At 38.7% G+C, this 18,445-nt stretch overlaps 1 protein-coding gene across 1 annotated transcript; it reads left to right on the top strand.

The window, feature by feature from the left end:
* The first annotated feature begins 2,012 nt into the window (after window positions 1-2,012).
* LOC146656780 (aspartate aminotransferase, cytoplasmic-like) lies at window positions 2,013-8,747 on the top strand. The gene is made up of 8 exons (XM_085426844.1): window positions 2,013-2,348; window positions 3,702-3,883; window positions 4,106-4,229; window positions 5,370-5,587; window positions 5,703-5,853; window positions 7,011-7,176; window positions 7,358-7,500; window positions 8,011-8,747. The coding sequence occupies exons 1-8, from the start codon at window positions 2,174-2,176 to the stop codon at window positions 8,148-8,150; spliced, it is 1,299 nt and encodes a 432-aa protein (XP_085282970.1). The 5' UTR covers window positions 2,013-2,173; the 3' UTR covers window positions 8,151-8,747.
* The last annotated feature ends 9,698 nt before the right edge of the window (window positions 8,748-18,445 follow it).

The following is an 18,445-nucleotide window of genomic DNA, read 5'->3' as shown; positions in this document are numbered from 1 at the left end:
GAGCAGAATGTAAGACATTTGAAAATAAGCCGAAACTGACATTAGCCCTGCCAGACGGGCAGTGTGACTACCAAAAATATCATTCGGAGAGAGAAAAAAAAAACCACACAACAACTCAGAATGGAAATAATGGCCCTGTCTGAAGCCACATTCCTATCAGCTGATTCCTGTTCCAATGTTTTCCATGAGTGGTATCAGACCGAAATCAATCCTAAAGTTTTCAAGGAAAAGCCACCACTTAAAGTACGACTGGGAGGGTTTGATAAGATACAAGTACAGGAAACAAAAAGACTATAAAAACAGAGGCGGAACATCTGATTAGGAAAATATTCTACATAAGAAAATGAATTCAATAAAATCCTCTTTTTTCTTCTGCTTTTACTATTAAATGTGACTGAGGCAGTCTTGGATCTGCTTGGAAGTTTAAATGACTTTCACTCTCAATTACACATGTAAGTCCACAGCCAGTGTCTGAGACGTGTAGCTCAGTTTTCTTCAGGATATTTTTAGAACCTGCTTCAGATAAATGAAAAAACAAAACAAAATAAAAACCTTTGACACTAAGCTTGGACATCAATAGTCACCAGATAAGGTTTCTTAAATCTAATTGTGTCTGCTGCATCTTTAATTTAATAAACTATCGTGAACTCTTCCTGACAACGTGGGAGCGTGATCAAGGCACAAGCCGAGCTTCTTCTAACGTGTCGTTTCCTTTCTCACTAACAGCCTCTTGACGGGAGTAGATTTAAGAATCCAGATATTTTTCCCAGAGTTGGAGTCAACAGTGTTGTCGGGTTTTCTTTCTTTCTAAATGTCTTTCTCTGTCACATTTTCTTTCTTTTATCTGTGTGTTCGTTTTTGCTTCAGAGGCCAACTCGGCATTCAGAAACAATTTGACTTCACAGAAATATTCCAACTTCAACAATAACACCCGGAGGCTCAAATATCCAGCAAATGACAAAGTCAAAGGTAGAATTTTTGTTGTCATTCCCTGGGATAAAATGACTGTACCGATGTGTTTTGTGTGAGAACCACACAAAGATAAATGAGTTTTTTAAAAAACGGGGCAAGGATAAAAATATTTAACAGCCGTGTGAAAAGACCAGAATCCAATTCCCCACCTAAAGCTTACATTTTTGGAATCTTTTTCTATTTCTTTCCTGGAAAAAAAAGAAAGTTGTTGTCATGTAATCTATAAAAACCAGGACTGGACAGGCTGGACAAGAGCATCTTTAACTCCAAGTCAACCAGTTGACAAGAGTTGATGGCTGATTTGGCCATCTACTGCCATCTAGTGCAGTTATCTGTGATTTCCAGCTTCATAAAGTGAACTACAAAGCCAGGCTCACTTATCACCTCCATCAGATGTTTACTTTGATTCTGCAATTTCATTTAATGCAATATTCACTGCTACCTCTTTATCCCCTGGAAATGGCTTTCTTTCCTTAGTTCGCTGCCTGGAAGGAAACCACTATTTCCCAGCAGTATTATGCAGGAGCACAGTAATAGCCTGAAGAGATTTACACTGCACGCTGGATTTCAGTTGGTTTCCAAGGAGGAAAATTGTACATGGAACTTTAATTTCTCATGAATTCACATTACACATGAACTCCACCATTAAGACTAGTCTGATCTGTGAAAATGATAGTGGGATAAATGTCATCAAATGAATGCATTTGAGTAAACATATAAGAAATGGACGAGTGGAAGCCATGGATGCAGGAAATAGCCTCATCTGCAGATATATATGACCGACACAGAACACTCTTGTACAATTAATGAGCAAGCCTCTTGCTTACTTCTTCGTGTTTTTTTTTTTTTTTTTTGTGTATTGCAATAGGGCTAATTTATGGCGGCTACGGGCCAAGCTCCCAAACAAGCCTTAATAAGGACACAAAGCTGAGCTTTAGACTAGCGTGTTGTCGGTGTTAGAAGCTAAAGATGCATCTGGGTCTTCACTGATAATAGCTCATCCTTTCTTTTTCCAGTGGCTTTGATGGCTTACCGTCAGGGCAAAAGTAAACTCACCGGAGCCACACATTAGGGAGCGACAAAACTCATCCATCCCCGTTGCCTGGGCCACAGAATCCAAATATGTGCTGTAGCTTGGCAACAGTGCCCAAACAAAAGGTTCGCAGCTCCCGCCGGTCTGAGTTGTCTGACCGCCTCCGAGATGAGCCGACCCGGCAGCAGCCCTGATGAAAAAGGGGTCAGCCAAAATGGAGACCCAGGAGGTCAATGCCCACTGTTTACCAATACGCTCAACGCACCAGTGAGTCCCGAAACAAGGTTGTTATCCGCCTTCGCCAGAGATACCCAGGCCAGGAAAGTTGATCTGGCAGGCAGAGGTGAGTCTTATCACGTTATATAGATAGATAGATAGATAGATAGATAGATAGATAGATAGATAGATAGATAGATAGATAGATATAACTCAAACAGAAACAATGTTGTGCAACTTCAAATTTAATTTTAATGTAATTTTAAAAAATGCTTATGTCATCTCTATGTAGTTAGTAATCTCTCCTCCCCCCCCCCCTAAAAAAAATACCGCAGGTTTTTTTAAACCACTATTCTAGTGGTAACTACATTAACTACAAACGTACACTTTACTCAAATGCACTGATGATCTCATGAGTCAGATCCAAACTTAGCAAACTTACATTAATATAGACAACAGCTATCGACAGATGTGAAGATCAAAGATGCAGACATTGTATGACATATTTACTTACTTATACTTACTTTTTAAATAAATAAACTTAGATATATAACTTTTATCCACAAAGTGCAGTTTGATTTTTAAATGTGAATTTAGTGAAGTACATCTGTTATAATTTAACACAGACAACATATGCTAATATAGGTGCTTTTATTATTATTATTTTTGTTGTTTTTGTTTTGTTTTTTGTTACAGGCTTGCTTTATTGCACATATAATGTAATGTGCCTCCACAGTTCTGCAATGTAGCTGGAAATACGTGAGCCGCATTATGGCAGGCAATATGTGAGCAGAAAGAAAAATACTGCTATATACACCGTGTAGCCTCCTCAGATTCTAATCTGAGCAGAGGACTGGTTCGCCGGTCACCAGTCAGTATCTTATTCAATGTAATAAGATACACCGAAGAAGATATTCAGTGCATCAGACACTGTATACTCATATCTTTATAGAAAGCCCGGTGAGCAGTACATTAAGATTTTCAGTAAAATCATTAATTGCCAGTCATGGCCTTTAACATTTATATTTTGTGTCAATGCTAAAAACAGGAAGCATTCATGAGATTGTACCAGTGGGTGTTTGAAGGGGCTTTTTAAAGCCTGGAGGTTGCATTTGCTCCCACTTTAATCAGCTACTTTGAGCCTAATAGAGAGCAGCTGAAGCTCTGCGTGAGCCTTCTTGAAATAGCTGCTAGAAACTCAGTTCTTGCCTCGCTTTGTACCTCATTTTCTCAGCCTTTGCTGACGCATACAGTGCAATAGCTGCTAAGGCCACAATTACGTGAGCATGTTGCAAGTAAATGATCTGTACCTTAAGATACTACTGCACTTGTTTAAACATTTTAACTCTTTGTTGCCACTTGTTAGAAGGCAACACAATTATTAAAGGGATTTTAATTTCAGTTTTTCGGCTCTGAGGGTGCGTTGTATTTTTGTGTCAGATTAAATATATTCTGTTCTTTGCAATACATGTTTTTGCAGAGTATTACAGCGAGGAGGGAAAACCCTTTGAATTGCGTCTGGTTGGAAAAATAAAGCAGCAGTTGAGCACTGATCCCACTCTTCATCCTGAGTATCCCTCTTCTCTTGGACTGAGAGAATTCACCAGGAAAGCCACAGAAGTTGCCCTTGGGAAGCATTCTAGGGCTATAGTGGAGAACCAGGTAATGTCAGCTACACACAGACAGCTCAATTCATTTGAACCTCGTTTTGCACAAAACAAAAACTAGGACTGATCATGCAGTCAGTCAGCACCGTCATTACTCGGAAAGACGTTATTTGCAGTTACTATAAGTAACTGCAGAATAAATCAATAGAAGATCAGCAAGCAAACATCATTTATATCAAAAAACTCTGCTGCTGGTATTTCCTGGCTTTCGCTGCAGGTGTTAGGTGTCCAAACTCCTGGTTTTACTGCTGCTGTTCGTCTTGGAGCTGAACTCTTGAGGTGCTGGTACGATCTCAGTGCTGACTGGTGTGGCCCGGTTTACCTCTCTTCCCCCTGTGATGGTAAATAAAAAACCGCTTCTACTGAACAACATTTAAAGTGGAACAATTATGCCCATTTCCAGTTACATAATTGTATTTTTGGACTCTTCTAAAGTTGCCTTGCATAATACACAGTTCAAAACAAATCTTATGTATCTTCTTCTGGGCCGGGGTGTAGGGCTTTATTTTATATATATATATATATATATATATATATATATATATATATACACACACCAATAATTACAAAAGAGTATGTCTTGTAAACAATCAGCGCTGTTTCCATAGCAACACAAGATTTTGAAAATGAATACATAAAGGAGACAAAATGTCAAGGATTCCACATCATTAGATAAATATCTGTCACAGAAAAATGCCCGCATGGAGCTCTGTGACTTATATCTTTATTTAATTGTGAAAAATAAGAAAAATAGTGAATAATAATGGTGGTAACATAAAACCACAGTCATCTAAGATGATCCACAACACTTGCGACAATGTTCAATGGACAGATGAGCCAAAATATGCTGTCTTTGGAGGAACACTCCAACACCAAAACCTCATCCCAGCCGTTAAGCATAGACTCATAAAACACTACTTCCCAAAATGCTGACTTTTAAGTTATTTGATTATTTTCCGTGTAATTTTGTCACAGAAGTAGAATTGAAAATGTAAGCTTTAATGGAATCTGGTCAAATTTTACAGGAGAATGATTGAAAGCAGATGCATAAATAAAGGACATAAAATTCATTCAACTTAATGGCTGTGTCATGGCCTGAAACCTTTTTGTAAGGATAATTGGTTCCAAATTCCTCTACAGCAATCCCCCGACTTTTGCTGCCATAAGTGAGTCCACGAGTTACTGAACCGAGCCTTACTTTTTTCAGTCTGAGCTGTGAGTGATTACTCATTGTGTTTAATAAAGATATGAAACTGCTTGCCTTGTATTACACTGATTAAGTTAGGCTCCATCGGTCACTAGTTATTACTTAGATGAAGATCAGACCACATTTTTTGAGTAATTAATTCATAAATCCTGGTTCACATACTTTTCTTGTGAGTGTACATGCTGCGGACAAAAGTGTCATTGATCTTTAGGGGTTGGTACTGCTTTTATATCTAATAAGCCAGTATAATGTTTTGTCTTGATCCTCCCTGCAGACTCATTGGCTGGTATCTTCCAGGCAGCAGGGATCCAAGAGATCCGTGAGTATTATTACTGGGATGACAAGCAGCGGGGCATTTGTTTGGAGAGGCTTCTGGAGGATTTGGAGAGTGCTCCTGAGCACAGTGTTGTTGTTCTGTCAGCGTCTGCCCACTACCCGACCGGAGCAGACCTCTCTCAGAGTCAATGGGCTGTGATTACACGGCTCATTACGGTAACTAACTTGTGCATTTATGCTCTCCGACAGAAGCTGAAATTATTTTTATCAGACAAGCAGCTTTTCACTCATACTTAATTTAATTTGCTCTCCTGGCACTGTTTTTCAACAGAGCCGTAGACTTTTCCCCTTCCTCTTGCTGCCTACACAGGCACTCTGCTGTGGAGACATGGAGCGTGATGCTTGGCCTGTGCAGCACTGTGCATCGCTGGGAATGGAGCTTCTCTGCGCTCAGTCATTTTCCCATTGCTTTGGACTATATGGTGAGAACGTATGTGCACTGAAGGGGCCACACCTATCAAAATGTGCTTATTGCACAAACGAACACTGCACTCTGCGGTGAGAAAACAACTGCGCTGCCTGGAGCTGATACAAGTCAGTTTGAACTCTTTCTTTTCTGAATGAACCGACTCAAGGTAATTGACAAGAGCACCTCTTTACTTATCTTTGAACCATAATCGTCATCAGAAAAAGGCAGACTTCAGTAGCCATAGAGAGGAAAAATATTTAAAGGCCAAGCTTTACTATGCTGAGTGCATGAGATCAAATTTATCCAGTGTGCTCCAGGGACTGTGGATTGTTGCTGCATTCCCTGACTTTTTCTTCACCTAACCTGTCAGAAGAGCACCCTCTCCGTGTTGTGTGAGTTGAAGAAGTGAGTAAGAATATAAATAAATAAGAAACAAAAAAGGGAAAAAATTGCTGTTGTTGGACTTGCAGCCTTCACACTTGGAGAGAGTTGGCGCTTGTTTGCAACATTAAACTTTATTTCTGGTTTTAATATAATTTGACTAAAACATAAAAATGCAGAGGTTAACACATTTGCTTACATGTGAAGGAGGGAGGAGAAAAACAAAACAGCCGCAGGGGGTCACAAGCTAGTGTACTCCTTGTGCCGGTCCCACGCTCAGATAAATGGGAGGGTTGCATCCGGTTTCAAATCTGTGCTAAATCAAACTTGCAGATCCATCTGCTGCGGCGACCCCTTGGGAAATAAGGGAGCAGCTGAAAGTACCTGTGAAAAATAAAAATGCATATGTCCTCATTAGAGTCTTTTGCAAATCATGTTTCCAGGGGAGTTCATGTTTTTAGAAAGGGCTCCTCTGATCTTCGTAATTGGCTCTGGGATGAAATGTCGAAAATGAAATGTGCTGTTTTTCTGCGCTCATCTTTTAAACACAAGTTAGAAAGAATCAAAAAAGTGGCAACTAAACCTGCTTCATGTGCATCCAAAAGCATCTTTGCAATCTTTCATTTGTGACCCAGTGAATATTTACCAGAAAAAATGGAAAAACCTGACAGGCTTGCGGTGTATACTGATGCAAAGCATTTCTTTTCAGCAGAGCATAACGTTACTTCACTGCTGCTGGGACATTCTGTAGATTTCTTCACGTTGAGCTCATATTGTTTCCTTCACCAGGTGAAGCTGTTGGACACCTCCTGTGCGTCTTAAAGCAGAACTCCGTCCTGCTGCCCGTGCGGTCTCAGGCTGACAAAATAGTGAGATCACTGTGGGCCAGGCCATCCGTAGGAGGAGCACATGTTGTCACCACAGTGCTCAGTAACTCAGCCCATCTTGTTGAGTGGTGAGACATGCTGCAAATGATCTGGCATTTGAAGAATTTGGCCCGGACATTAGCTGTTGCTGTTTTATCAGTACATGTGTTGTATGTCTCTTGATGTTATGCATACACGCCCCTTTCCACCCTCATTTTTCATAGTGCAGATATTGAATTATATATATATTTTTCTCACTGTGTTCCCCAGGCAGGGAGAGGTTAAGCACATTGTTGAAAGGTGTATGCTGATCAGAGCCATTTTAAGAGAGAAGCTGAGGCTTTTGGGAACTCCTGGTCGCTGGGACCATCTGACTCAACAAGGTGGACTCTTTTGCTGCACAGGGTTAAATGGTAAAAACTGAAAAGCACTGTTTCAGCCCTCCTCTCAATTTTTTTTTAGAATTATGTTTCTCACAATCTAGAAGGACAAATGATTCACTGCATCAGCCTCGAACAAGGACAACATAAATGCTGTCTGATGTTCATAATTAGTTTTCTCAGCTCTTGCTTTGCCGCGATTCTCTGGAAGATCCTTTGAAACAGCTAATTGGCATTTGCAACACAATTTTTTAATGTATTCATAAAGTTTATCAGTGTCTGATGCACTTATTCAATCGCACACATTATGCACACATATGGCTTATACGAAGGCCATAACCCTGATCAGTCTACATTGAATTGCTGTTTGTGATTTTAGTTTGGTTCAAAAAATATAACTTGAAAACTTAACTGCTGAAGATATATTTTATGTAGCATTCATGTTTTAAACAGAGCTTTTCTTCACATGACAATAACATAGGTTGATACACTGATGAGCTTTCATGATTTTGCTTTTTTGTGACTGTTTTTTGGCCTTTTTAGGTGAGCAAGTAGAATTTCTGTCAAACAGGAGACGGGTGTACCTGCTTCCCGGCGGATGTCTAAACGTGAGCGCAATCAACTGCCGCAACCTGGACTATATAGCCGAGTCCATCCATTTGGCTCTGACCTCTTCACTCTGACCACGCAGCTTTTATCAGCATCCAAATTCTGTGGGCTTCACAATGAGTTTGGACCTTTCAAGTGTTTCATTAAAATGTTCCTTTTTAAGTTAAGTGTAATTATGATGTTACTTAAAAAAGGGATGTTTATGTTTCCAGTGCTCTGTTGGGTCAGCCATATCAGGAGATCTGCTGGAAGCTGTGGAGTGATTTTCCTGTTCAGTCTGTTTACATTAAGAGTTGATTGAGGTGTATATTTATATATTCTCACTTTACATATACGGAATGTGAACAGAAGGTAGTGTAGAAAACAAATTACTTTTTTTCCTTTTTATGGAAGATGTTTGCAGAAATTGTTTCTACACCTCAGTAAAAAATAGATTGATAAACAAATAAAAAAGAGTTAGTCACCGAGAGCTGCTAGACAGACTTTGTGTGTTTTGGACTTCTAGGGTAGCTTTTTGCCTTTAGTTCAATCATAATTACTAGCTGACAGCTGGCAGCAGTTCATCTTTAATGAAAAAATATTAGATTTATAGCCTTCTCAACTGAACATGATTATGAAAGTGTCTGGATATGAAGTGTTTACCTAATGTTATTGATAAATAAAATTTTTGTTAACCCTCAAAGTCAATGTACTGCTAACCTTGGACCCTAATGGTGCCCCATCATAATTTGTGATTTTTGGCTTTAAAAAATTGTTCTCACACATATTAGGAGCTCAAGCTCATACAATTTGGCTAATATTGCCTTACTTACTTACTTACTTACTTACTTAACAGTTGCATGACAAAGGTAAATGTGAATACACTGGTGCACAGAACCAACATAGTTTTACAATTATCATAAGTCAGGTAATATGAAATATATCGATTTACTTTTGATAAAATGCACTCTTTGATAAATTAAGTCACTCAGAAACTCATCATCACCATTTGAGGCGTACATATCACATGTGGCCAAGAGGTAAAATTTACACAACCCCATTATACAGTGTAGGTATCGTTAGTTTGAGCAGGTTTTGTATGTTTCTGTGCTTGAATGGGTGAATCCACAGAATAGATCACACAAAATCTGGTGATCATTTTTGTCATCATTATGTTTTTTTTTTGTTTAGTAGTGGCTCCATAGTGTAGCGTCAATGTCAGTGTCACTTTTATTTATGTACGTTTAAAAGGTTTTTACATGTACACTTAAAAACCTGCGTAGGTCTACAATGACGTAAAGGCAATAATAATAAAATGTTACAGAGAAATACAAATCAATGCTGACACACAGACCTGTGAGACGGTTGTCATTGACCTCAGATCAGCAGACAGCTCGTTCCAAAGAACAGGAACACAGCAACTTTAAGCATCCTCAGCACACTGAGATCTAATTCTGGGATAGTTAAAAGATGTGCATCTGATGACCTGAGAGGTCTAATTGGATTATAGACACTGAGCAAGTTACAGATGTACTGTTTTAATCAGTTTTATTAGACCGAAAAGGATCCGAGCTGTTCTCCCCATCATGGTTTCCGTGCTAATGTACTAAAGAAATTGTTAGTTGTTGTTGGCCAAGGTGGTTAGCAAGAGCTAACGATGCTGAATCACTGAAGATGTTTTACTTGCTAATGCTAGCTGTGTTTCTGTATGAAGCGTAGATTGTAACTGATCCCAGAGCAGTCAAAGCAGACTGGCAGCAGCTTGCCTCACATGCTGATCTCCCATTAGTTTACATTCATATACCTGCAGTTTAGGCACACTCCCCCCCGTGTTTAGATGTTATGCCGTCACCTGACGTGATTTAGACACTTTCGGGGTTGTTAAGTTGTTTACATATCAATTATATTTTCACCAGTTGTTTTTGCTGTTGAGAATTTTAATTATAACTTTTGTATTATGGTTTCTCAACAGTACTTGTTTGTTTTAATTAGTTTACTGGGGTTTTTTTAAAAAGATTTTTCTAAAAAATAAATAAATAAAAAATTGATAACTGTAAACCACCACGGCAGACCCGATGGCATTTTCATGCATCGCAGCATCATTTATTCTTACAATAGTCACACAGTTGCTGTAACACCACATTCAACGGCTGCAGCTCTCCCGCTGCCAGCCATAGTAATAATAATGCTAATATTGAAAAAGGAAACATCACAAAAACACTTAAGGTCATGAAAATTAATTGAGATTTAGCAGTTCAATGACGCATCCAGCTTGTTTATTGAAAAGTATCGGTATCAGCGACACTGACTCGTATTTACTTGGTATCGGATCGATACCAAAATATGCAGTATCCCACACCACTAGTTAACAGCACATGGCCACGCCCTCAAAATAGCTGCAGTTTTCTGTGAGATTGAAACAAGCACAGCTTTCAGCGACAGCATGGCCACAAGATGGCAATAATGTGAAGGATGGATACATATATTCATTGCAGATGAGAAGCTGTGCTGTCTAAGGACAGGATTACTTTGCTTGTTGACTTTATTAATTTGTCAAACAAAATGCCAGGTTTCCTGCCTTATCCACTGTTTTCAGATGAAGGAATAGTAAGTATGAACAAATTTACTTTTGCAGACTTTTTGGACTATGTCCTTGTCTCTGTCCAGTTCTAAAAGGCTTCTAGATATCCAGCAGTCAATCAATGCTGCTTATTAATTTGTGAACAGGGGTTTTGATCATCAGAGGAAAATATTACTGCGTATCATCTGCATAAAAAGGTAGGATATTTTACAAATATTTATCATACTGCAACATGGGAGCTGGAGCTAGGGTTTAAAAATCAAAAATCATAAAGTGAAAGATCTCCAGTTGAAGCCTTGGGTGACACATAATTCCCTTCAGGTCTGTGTCAGGAAGATCATCTGATATAAAGTAAATCTGCCAAATCAAACACGCAGCAACATACAACAACCTGCAGGCTTGACCCCTTGTGAATAATTAAGTCAGCTTGAAACTTTCCTGACACCCCCCTCCCTGTTTTACCAACTTTGTTTTCTCCTTCTTCCTTTTTTCTTCTCCCCCAGGGCATTTTTTATTTACAAATAACTGGAGATTGTACTTTTATCTGTCCAGGATCCCAAATTCCAATGTAGACTTAGTCCCTAGACAATAAATTCTAGATGGTCTGGCAACATTCGCTACATTATAGTTGTCAGTATCAACAGTGGTACTAAACATAATGGTAATTATGAATATTTATCTATTTATGAACTTCAAGCATGTGTAGTGGTGCGAGTCTATATCCCACTAAATCCCCGAACTGTCATAATGTCACATCCTTAGACCTAATTTTTCAAGATGGGCATTCATTATGTTATCATATCCTTAAAAATGAAATTATTATTGTGTTAGCACAGAAGTGTTTTCCCCATAACATTAAAGTGCCTCTATAATTCTAATCAATTAAGTAATTCTTATGCTGTAAGACCATCATTTTGGTATCATATGTGACTTACAGTTGAATTGTTGTGGCACTTTTTTTCACCCAAACATACATTTTTGGTTACTTTTTTTTTTAATAAAGGACAATTAAGATCTCTTTTAAGGTCTTTTAACTTATCTATAAACTCTAGTTTTTATAACATACATGGTACAATGTTTTACTGTGGCTTAATTTATGCTGTAAGTAACAACACTATGTTCTATAATATGATCACCAGTCACTCAGCAGGGCTTAATTGAGAGCTTGTGGATTAACGGTTAACCTTTCATATTTACTGAAAGCACTCCTGCTTCGTGAATTCACTGCAGCTACTATGAACATCATTCAGACAAAATACTCTGAATTGTGCTGATAAACATGCTGTAGACTCAGCAGATTTCAGCTGCCTTTATTATTCACCAAGGCTGAACAACCCTGACTGCTGTGACAAGCATCTGCACTTCACTCAATAGGTTCTGATGTACCATTGTGCACCACAAACAACCTTGAAGGTTGTTTGGCCACTGCTCTCAGGACACGACTGCGCGATTAAGAACTGAATTGATATCCGACTGCTAACAAGAAAGATAAGATTAGACAAATGAGGAGCTTTTATCCAACTAACATCGTGTTCTGAGAAGCGCTGTTGTCATTTGTGAAATTGAAATGTAAAATATCAACTACTTTTCTCAATGCTACAGGTAAGAGAATTTTTCTGTATTGTGTCTGTGTTTATGTTGGATCATTCGGGTCCTCTACCTGGCATGGTTCGATTTTTTTTTAAGCATCTCCTTTTTCTTCAATTAAGAAACATTTCCACTTAGAAATGAGTGGTATTTTCTTCTTTGGTTATGAAAAACATGTCTTTTTTTCTTTCTTTCTTTTCTCTTTTTTTAGGAAAACACATGGCTTTTATCCAACTAACTTTATATCCTCAGGGGCCCTATTTTCATTTGTGAGATATGCCATTATTGTGCGTGTTGTTCAGTTCTGAGTAACAGGTTACAACAAGGTATTTAATGGAGGCAGTGTGCTAGCTCTTTTCATTTCGGTGACCCTGAGAGAACAGCGAGGATAATCAACATGCACCACCATCACAGAGTCTGAGCCATTAAATCCTATCTAGACCTCTTTGAGTTGTATCTGACCATTTTTGCATGTACACAGTGTTGCAGATATTTACTCCTATCAGGGGTTTCAGGTTTTTGTTAGTAATAGGTTACAGGCATCGTTATAGTATGCTTGCAGTTATCCAGACAATCCTGAATAAAGAGCATTACTGTAAATCTGACAGTTGCACAGAGTAAACAGAAGAAGGTATTTTTTCCTTCCATCTAATTTTTAATAGAAATCACTCAGGTTTTTAACAGGTGGAACTTCAGGATTTATTAATTGTTTGTCCTGGACAGCCCTGCCTTTTGTCTAAGAGAGTAAAAAACATTAATTGGTGCTTCTTTATAGAAAGACAACCTTTATGAAAGGTTTGCAAAGTGATTTATGAATGCAGATTCATCCAACCATCCATCTTTTCCTTATCCAATTCAGAGTCACAGTGGAGATTTATATATAAAAATTCATCTGTAAATCCCTCTTACACTGTTTGTGCTTTGTTTTATAGACACGTGCAGTTCATTTGTATTACAAAAGGAACTCATTATGGGCCTGATATGTATTATCAAACAATATTGTTGCACCAGGATAAGCCTGATTACTGAGCTGGCACATTACACTGATTATTATCCTTGTGGGTTTCTCTGGGTGAGACATAAAATAGAGAAAATTGCCATTATCTAGTGAAGATAATCATGTCAAATAGAAAAGTCTTGGACTTTTGTATTAGTAGTAACTTTAAGTCATCACTGAGCAGACCCAGGAGAGTCTTTCATGACCTCCAGGTTAAATAATTTCAGCTGACCTGGTCTTCAGGTCCACTTGAATGTGTACGTATGGATGATCACTGATCAGTTATGACCCATGAACACTGAACAAATATGAACAAAATCAAACAAAACCAGAGCAAAACACAATTGAAACATAAATGCCTGACAGTTACTGTCAAACTGTCAAGCAGTAATAATAATAATTTCAAGTGGAGAATGAATCACACAGAAATTATCTGAAATGTGTGATTGTCCCTGACAGTAAAAATTGTGAATACAGCCATGAACTGCAGATTGTGAGCATTTAAAATCTTGGCATTAGTTGACATCATTTTTTAAAGGTAACGATGGGGGTATGGCCTGTTTAAAGACAGGTGACTCCAAAGAGTCAAAAAAGTTGGTGATAAAAACAAAGATCAGTCTCCTGATTTTGCAGAGGAGTTGTTTGAAACTCAATTGCTGTGCATACTAATGCATATCAGTGCGTAACTACTAATACAGCCTCATTGTTTATCTGAAAAAGCATTTGTTAACACCTCCAGTGTCCAAATTATAGAATTTAACCGAGGACTTTGGTCATGGTCCTGTTGTTTTGCTCGTTTTGTTGTGTTCTTAGTGCTTTCAGCATCTTGATTTTCTTGTGCCTTCTGTGCTCGTGTTCCTCTGTCTCTGCTTTCATGTACGGTAGTTTGCTACTTTGTTGTTGTGCTTTTTAAAGTTTAGTTTTGTCATGCATCTTGTTCTAGTTTTCCTTCCTGCTCTTTTTGCTTCTTTTCAATTTTGGTATTCTTCAGTTCATTATATATTTATTATTATCTAATTTGGGTGCTTTTTAAAATCAGGAAATGTCAGACGATGATATTTGTAAAGGTGAACTGGAGGTTTTTAGCATGTTATCAGAAATATTTTAACAGTGTCGCTCTAAAACATTCAATGGGCTGCAGTAAATTAAAAAACATCATCACTGAGCACCGACTCATGTGTTACTGTTTAGTTGTGACCTGATCTGTAAAAGCCTCATTGTGTCTGCATCAGTGAGTCTATCAGTAAAAAACACTCATCATGCAGCCTGCTTGCATAAGACAACTGAAACTCATTGAGGTCAGATCACCTTAATTCACAGACAAAAACCACTGCCTATGAACTAGATTCATCTAAGATGAAAGCTGCCAGGTGCCAGATGCTATCATTTTCTTTCAAAGTTTATTATTAATTAAGTTTCAAGCTGGTATTTGTGAAATTGTATTGTTTAATATAAGCCTTTAAGCATAGTCCACAAATTCTCAAAAGGGTTGAGCTATTCCAGAAACGTTATTTTTGTGCGTGCTTTATCTCACTTCACTGTGGACAGTGACATCGGTGTTCCAGCAGTTTCCGGTTAGTGGCTGGCTTGCGCCTTGGTGGTTCCCGGGTGTTCCTGAACATCCTAACCAATTTCTTCTTATTTCAGGGTGACAATTTGTTTTGTGTTTTCCAAACTTTGGCCAAATGATGTCAAATCTGAATAAACTGCAGTTAAGTGCAATTGTTTAAACCGAGGATCTGGGAAGCTGTTTATAAAACCCATTAAGACAATTTAGTGTCTGGAATTGCCTCTCCAAAGCCCCAACCTCGACTCTACTGAAGATTTGTGGACTATACTTAAAAGCCAGGTGTGTGCCAGGAAACCAGCCAGTTTACATGGACTCTATTAATTCTGCCAACAAGCCAGAATTATACTAGAATTTTGTTGACTTCCAAAAATGCCTGGGCGAGGTGCAACTTGCCAAAAGACATTTAACTACGTTAGTGGGGATGTCTGTATAAATTTGAGCCTGTATGTAAACTTTTGACCCGCACAGGGTCAAAAGTAAAAATCCAAAATAAATTCATTAAAGATGTCTACTGAACAATCATTCCAACCTGGAAAATGAACAGAAATCCGTAAAAGCCCCAAATTACCATCACATTCGTGCCCATGATGAGTGCATGCAAACTGCAATTGCATTTCAAATGTCCTTCAGCCTTCAAAGAACTTGAAGGTTGAAGTATTTGATAATTCTGCAGGTAGGTGAAACACCACAGTGACTCATCATACCTTCTTCTTATTCATTGCTCAGGGTCTGAAGTTTTGATTTCTTCACACCGGCAGTGGCCGTGGAGACAAGTAGTCTAAAAATTACACAGTCCCCATGAAGCTCAGAACACAGTGACAGATTCTAATGCTGTTCATTCCTGCTAGTGCAAAAAAGGTCACATGGTTGTCACTCATCAGCAAGTTTTAGTATATGACAGAAAAAAAATTAAAGAAAGAAAAGAAATTCATGCATGTTAAGTTGTTCTTCTCTCACAAGAAACAATCTTCTGGGATGGTGCACTCTATAGCGCTTGACTAAACAGCATCTGTTCATTATTGATTCAATGAAAAGACACAGTAAAGCCTTTTAATAAATCCAGGCAAGTGTTAGAATCTGACATGATCAAACTAAAGCAGTGTTCAGTCTGAACAGCTCTGAAAGTCTCCGTTATTGTTAAACGATGGCAAAGATGGCTGCAATATTCTCCTTTAGCTTATAGTATTTTCCTATCCCGAACCAAAAAAAAGGCTGCCCTATAGTTTCCTAAAGAGGTAGGAGAGACCGGGGATAGTTGTAACGTGGGTCAGTTGTAACACTTCCAATTTCTCCAATCAGGGCTAAGTTTCAAATGATGTGACTCATCCTGTACATGCCCAATTCAGTTCTGCTATCACATGTGAAAAATTAGCACATTTTGTCAAACACAGACAATTTAACATGAAAAAAAAGTAATTTGTATGCCAAAAAGTAAGTATTTCTACTTTATTTCAATTTCTAATAGCATTATCTGCTTTGCAGTTAAACTCATCAAACTTAAATTATGTTGGGGATATATTCTGTGTAGGTCTTTAGTGCTAATGTTTTAGCCGTTGGCTGTAATGTTAGCTAGTTCATGGCTATAGGAGTCTGGGTCAGTTGTAACAGCAACAGTCTGGGTTAGTTGTAACAATAACGCAGATGTTACAACTAACCACACTATTACTTTAACTTATATTAAACAAGTTGGGGCAATGACATCAGCAGAGAGAGGTTCACTGGTCGCATTTGTATATGCGGTTAATGCCATTGGCAACACAATTCCTCCACTGTTTGTGTTCCAACACATACATTATGCAGACCACTGTGTCAGAGATGGACCAGTAGGAAGTACTGGTAGTGGAAATAAATCAGGATGGGTGCAAGAAACAGATTTCCTCATCTTTCTGAAGCACTTTGCAAACCACACCAAGGTAAGCCATGATAAAAAGTAATGGAATTGCGGTGCTGGTGCACAACTACATTTTTTCAGCTTCATTGTTATGTTCAAAGGTTGGTGCAAGAGTTGTAGGTTATAATGCCCACTGAGCCAATGAGGCCAAACTCAAGGAAGACCAACCAAAATTAATGAAATATTCAGTTGCAGAAAATTCCATAATTTGTCTTTTTTGGGGGGTTGGTATATGTTCAAAACCTTGATTTCTGCATTCTGTCACTCACACACACACACACACACACACACACACACACACACACACACACACACACACACACACACACACACACACACACACACACACACACACATATACAGCTTTCATTGTGTTACATTTTACCCCAGGATATGTTACAACTAACCCAGACTGTGGGGTTAATTGTAACATTTCACTCTTTGTGTTTGAGATCATACCATGCAATGGGTAATTGTGCTGCAGAGAAAATAGCTGCACTATTTAATAGCGACGACATGTAAATACTTTGCATTACATTTTGAATCCACTACCTTAAAAGAGCTCTAATTTACAGACAGAAATGTCAAAAATGTTACAACTATCCCCTGTCCTCCCTATTTAGTTTTAAAGGCCAAAAAACAACTTGTTATTTTCCTGCAGTGGTACTTTGCCAGTTAATGACTTCAACAACAGTTCAGGCTGCTGCTTTCTTGGCACACTTTGGGCCCCTTTTGTAGCAAATGAGGATTGTTTAAATGTCACAGCCTGTCTGAGTGCTGATGCTGACTATTTCAAATCTGTGAAGAATGTTTCCAGCATCTTGTTAAATCCATGCCACCAAGAATTGAAGATGATTCCACTTTAGTTCCACAATTCCTCAGTGCTGTGTTTTGACTACTTTGAGGACCCTCAAGGATAAATCCTAGCTTAACGCTGACTTTGCAGATACTACTCACTGGTGGCTGAGTGGGAACTGCATGGTGATTTTTCCATGCAGAATGAAAAGTGAGGAGAGTTAACCTGAATTGATCGCACTCACTCGAAACTCTCTAGCTTTAAATGGACGGTTTGAAACCCCAGACACACTGAGCACAGCATCTGCCGTGGACGTCACACCAGGATCCCCCTGATCAGCTGGCTTCAGGTTGTTGATTCTCAATCAATTTGCTAATGACAACAAAAAAGCTCGGATCGTTTCGCCTCTGCCCCCGAGAGTTAGTTTGCACAAATCAAACATCGTGCTTGCAGAACCTCCACCTCTGACTGTTCTCCACACAAGGGCCACGAAAAACTGAGACATCACATTACGCCACCTCTTTATCAGTCTGCCCCTCTGTTCCTTTTACAAATATTTATAACAAAGGAGGATAGTTCAAGCACAAGCGCCATAATAGCAGTAACCTTCTCTTATTCCACAGAATATTGAGCCGTCTTGGCGTGGGCATAAATCATTCTTGACTTAATGCAACAGATTGTATGGAAATAAAACCGTTATTCATTTTTTAAATTATCCATTAATAGAAATGATCAACAAATACCGTGGAGAATGTTTGCTATAGAATCTGCCACAGCAACTTGAAACTACAGGAGCAGGAGAACATGCAGGAATGGAGCTGCAAAGTCTCTTTAACCACCTGCTCTGTCCTTGCTTTTGAAATCAGGTGTACAGTCTGCAGGGTTTTATTCGGGCTTTTCAGGCCACACCATCTTCCAAGGAGACGCGTCGGAAACGCCGTCCAGTCATCACAGCTGTCACTCAAGTT

Source organism: Rhamphochromis longiceps, linkage group LG12 (genome assembly GCF_057381845.1).
Source record: "Rhamphochromis longiceps isolate RC_006_pf linkage group LG12, R_longiceps_female_GT1.1, whole genome shotgun sequence".
NCBI lineage: Eukaryota > Metazoa > Chordata > Actinopteri > Cichliformes > Cichlidae > Rhamphochromis > Rhamphochromis longiceps.
This window is presented reverse-complemented; position numbering and strand designations above follow the sequence as displayed.